Below are 3,678 nucleotides of genomic sequence, written 5' to 3'. Positions count from 1 at the left end.
GTAAGTGGCCTTCATCTTCTCTGCCCCCTTTCCACCATCGCCCTATCCCTTCTCCTTCTTCTTCTCCAACTTTGTTTTGCCTCGATCGTTTTGGGAACGATGCCCTTCTCCAAATCTGTTCCTTTCGAACCAGGCTTGTGCTTACGCTGGGTCCTTAGGCAGCAACTTCTCTCGTTGAGCAAGCTGGTTGAGTTTCCTCTCTAGCCTCATCCTTTCTGCAGGCCTTGCATATGATGAATTCCATGCTCGTTTCGTCCTAACTTCACCCACTAATGATTGTGCAATCTACCCACGTCTATACTTCGTCAAGTCACCTGGAAGTATCCATGGTAATGTCGGATACTGGAGGGTGCTTGGCCGGCCATGCATCTACGGAAGGCCACAACCACACTGTTAATGTCGTTGTCCAACCTGAAATGTATATCCCTATATGGAAAATTAATTCCGTGGTTCCCGTTAAAGCTCGTTTCACGCCTAAAGTGGACAATATTGATTTGAGTATGGGTGCCACTTCTGTACGTAAATAAAACAGGACAGATAATTCCCTTTTTCCTGCCAAAAATGAAATTTCTACCACATCATCCAAACATGCCCTCTTTCTAGCACACACAGTCGTGCTGTTGTGTTACTCACTAATATTTGCCTCTGATGCCAAGAAATTTTAACCGTTGATGAAGATGCTCGACATGAATTACTTGAAACCTGGGAATTAGTTGGAATTGCTTCATTATGTGCAGATAAAACCAGGCTTAAGCTCATATGCAGACAATCCGAAAAAAGCAGCAAGTTCTCTGAAGTTGCTCCTGGAGCAAGCTGAAATGGTGATTCCTAGATCATTGCTGAAGATTACACCAGTCAGAGTTGGGGTAGGTTTCAACTTGGTTGGGGTGTTTCATGTGCTACTGCAACTACTACAACCCATTATTATCGTTATTGCTTTTTTAAGAATAAGCTTCTCTAGTGGCTGAGCTGCTTGGACCGCTTTCTTTGTTGAGGAAACTGTTGGTAGAGCTGTTTCATTTCTTGTTTTACTCTATCTATTCTTTTTTTTTTCAGGCTACTGCTGGGCTGAGAGCATTGCCAGGTGATGCAGCTGACAATATTTTACAAGCTGTGAGTATCTGGTTTTGATGTAATATTCTTTTTCCGCATGTTACAGCTTACCTGAAATCATAGTTGGATAACTGGGTACTTTTCTTTCATGAATACTGGCGATGAATGAAACATGCCAAACTGGAATTGGACAGTGCGATAATTACTGGTACAGTTTTTGCTATTAAAGCCTCATTGATGCCAAGTATGCCTGTGCAGGTCCGTGATTTTCTAGCAGACCAGAGTTCATTGAAATTTAAACCAGATTGGATCACTGTTCTTGATGGAACTCAGGAAGGCTCATTCCAGTGGGTATATTTTAATAACTTTCTTACTTTGTTCTCTTTCCATTCATGTGAATGCACAATTATTTCCTGTTCATTATTATGAAGTAAGAATCAGTTATGTATTTTGTATTCTGATAGTGTTTTACGCATAAATATTGCATCGAGGGTTGCAATAACCATACCCCGATTGTATGATATGATGCACTATATTTGTGTATGGAGCCCTAGTATGGTATGATAATATAAAGAGTGCATACAAGCACATACAACAATGAAAAAGAGACAATATCACAAGTCCACGAAGGGACTACACAAGCACAAGCCTTTAAGAAGGCAACAATATACAAAGCCTCTTATTGAAAAGAGAGAGAAGCTCTCAAAAATGAAAAATATACAAGGGGATCACCCCTATTTATACAAAAGGAAGAGGAGAGAGGAGGAGGCAAAATGCCTCAAAAGGGGAGCCAAAAAGGGGGCTCCCATGGAGTCGTTGGGAGCCCCCAACGGTCACATTTGTGACCGTTGGGGGCTCCAACGACTCTATGTTGGAGCCCCTTTTTGTTATTTAAAAAATACACAAAATAAAAGGAAAAAAAATAAAAAGAAAAAATACATTTAAAAGAATAGTTGTTTTCTAAAACAACTATTGTGAAATTACAAAACTACCCCTATCGGGTATTTTGTAATATACAATATATATATATATATATATATATATATATATATATATATATATATATATATATATATATATATATATGAGATACATTTTAACACCCCCCCTCAAACTTTACGGGGAGATGACGGAAAGTTTGCCAAGAAGAAACATGAAGCGAGGAGCCGGAAGAGCTTTAGTGAAGAAGTCTGCCAACTGATATTCTGAAGTGACATACGGAAGAGAAATAGTTCCTCGCAAGAATTCGTCACGGATATAGTGGCAATCCATTTCGATATGTTTTGTACGCTCATGAAAAGTATGATTGCTCGCAATATAGATGGCACTCTTGTTGTCGCAACAAAGCTTTGAGGCTTCGGTGATATCAACTCCCATGTCTTTAAGCAAACTGCGAAGCCATATAAGTTCCATTGTCGTGGTTGCCATAGCCCGGTACTCAGCTTCAGTGGATGATAGTGAAACTTTCTGCTGCTTCTTGCATCGCCAGGCAATCAAAGAGTCTCCTAGAAAAACACAAAAACCAGTAGTTGAGACTCGATCATTGGGATTACCTCCCCAATCTGCATCAGTATAAGCAAGAAGATTCAAGGAAGAAGAAGAGGATAGAAATAGCCCTTTATTGATGGTATTCCGAATGTAGCGGACGATTCGGAGAACAGCACTCATATGCACAGTTGTAGGAGCATGCTGAAATTGGCTAACAGAGTGAACCGCATGAGTGATATCTGGTCTGGTGATAGTTAAATAGGTAAGAGACCCAATGAGTTGTCTGTAAGGTGTAGGATCTTCCAGAAGAACCCCATCCTTCAGCCGCAATTTGGCATTAATAACCTCGGGAGTCTCTATTTTCTTTTCATCGGAAATTCCAGACTTAGAACATATATCTGCAGCAAGCTTCATCTGTGACAAAATATATCCTCTAGGAGAATATACAACTTCAATTCCAAGAAAATATCTGAGAAAACCTAAGTCAGACATATCAAAATTATTTTTTAACATATTTTTAACATTAATAATACTATTTTGATCATTCCCAGTGATGATCATATCATCAACATAAAGCAATAAAATTACGATACTAGAACCTGCATGTTTGACAAAAAGAGCAGTGTCAGTATAACAAGAGTGAAATCCTAACTTTATCATGATATCACTGAAACGATCATACCAAGCCTTAGGAGCTTGTTTAAGGCCATATAATGCCTTTAAAAGCCGAAGAGTTTGACCTTGCTTAAGATTTATTCCGGGTGGCGGATCCATATAAACTTCTTCACTTAAACTTCCATTTAAAAAAACATTTTTTACATCAAGTTGATAAATAGGCCATTTTTTGGTTGATGCAACAGCTATTAAAGTCCTAACACTGGTCATTCGAGCTACAGGAGCGAATGTTTCTTCGTAATCAATGCCATATTCTTGGGAGTATCCCTTAGCAACTAATCTAGCTTTATATCGTTCTAAAGAGCCATCGCTTTTAGTTTTAACTTTGAAGACCCAACGACAACCAATAGGTTTTTTGTGTGAGGGTAGATCAACTATTTCCCAAGTATTGGCCTTTTTTAGCGCATCAAGTTCAACTTGCATTGCTTCAACCCAATGAGGTATAGATTTAGCTTGATTATA

At 39.0% G+C, this 3,678-nt stretch overlaps 1 protein-coding gene across 1 annotated transcript in view; it reads left to right on the top strand.

Moving 5' to 3' along the window:
• Positions 1-3,678, top strand: part of LOC149826958 (putative apyrase 1) — a 50,511-nt gene that overhangs the window by 784 nt on the left and 46,049 nt on the right. The window contains exons 2-4 of the mRNA XM_090019069.1: positions 738-866; positions 1,057-1,113; positions 1,312-1,404. Coding sequence (XP_089875195.1) covers positions 738-866; positions 1,057-1,113; positions 1,312-1,404 — 279 coding nt within the window. The remainder of the gene's footprint in view (positions 1-737; positions 867-1,056; positions 1,114-1,311; positions 1,405-3,678) is intronic.

The sequence above is a fragment of the Nuphar pumila genome, chromosome 10 (assembly GCF_984573655.1).
Source record: "Nuphar pumila chromosome 10, dmNupPumi1.hap1.1, whole genome shotgun sequence".
NCBI lineage: Eukaryota > Viridiplantae > Streptophyta > Magnoliopsida > Nymphaeales > Nymphaeaceae > Nuphar > Nuphar pumila.
Note: the sequence above shows the minus strand (reverse complement) of the source record. Positions and strands in the feature narration are given on the sequence as shown.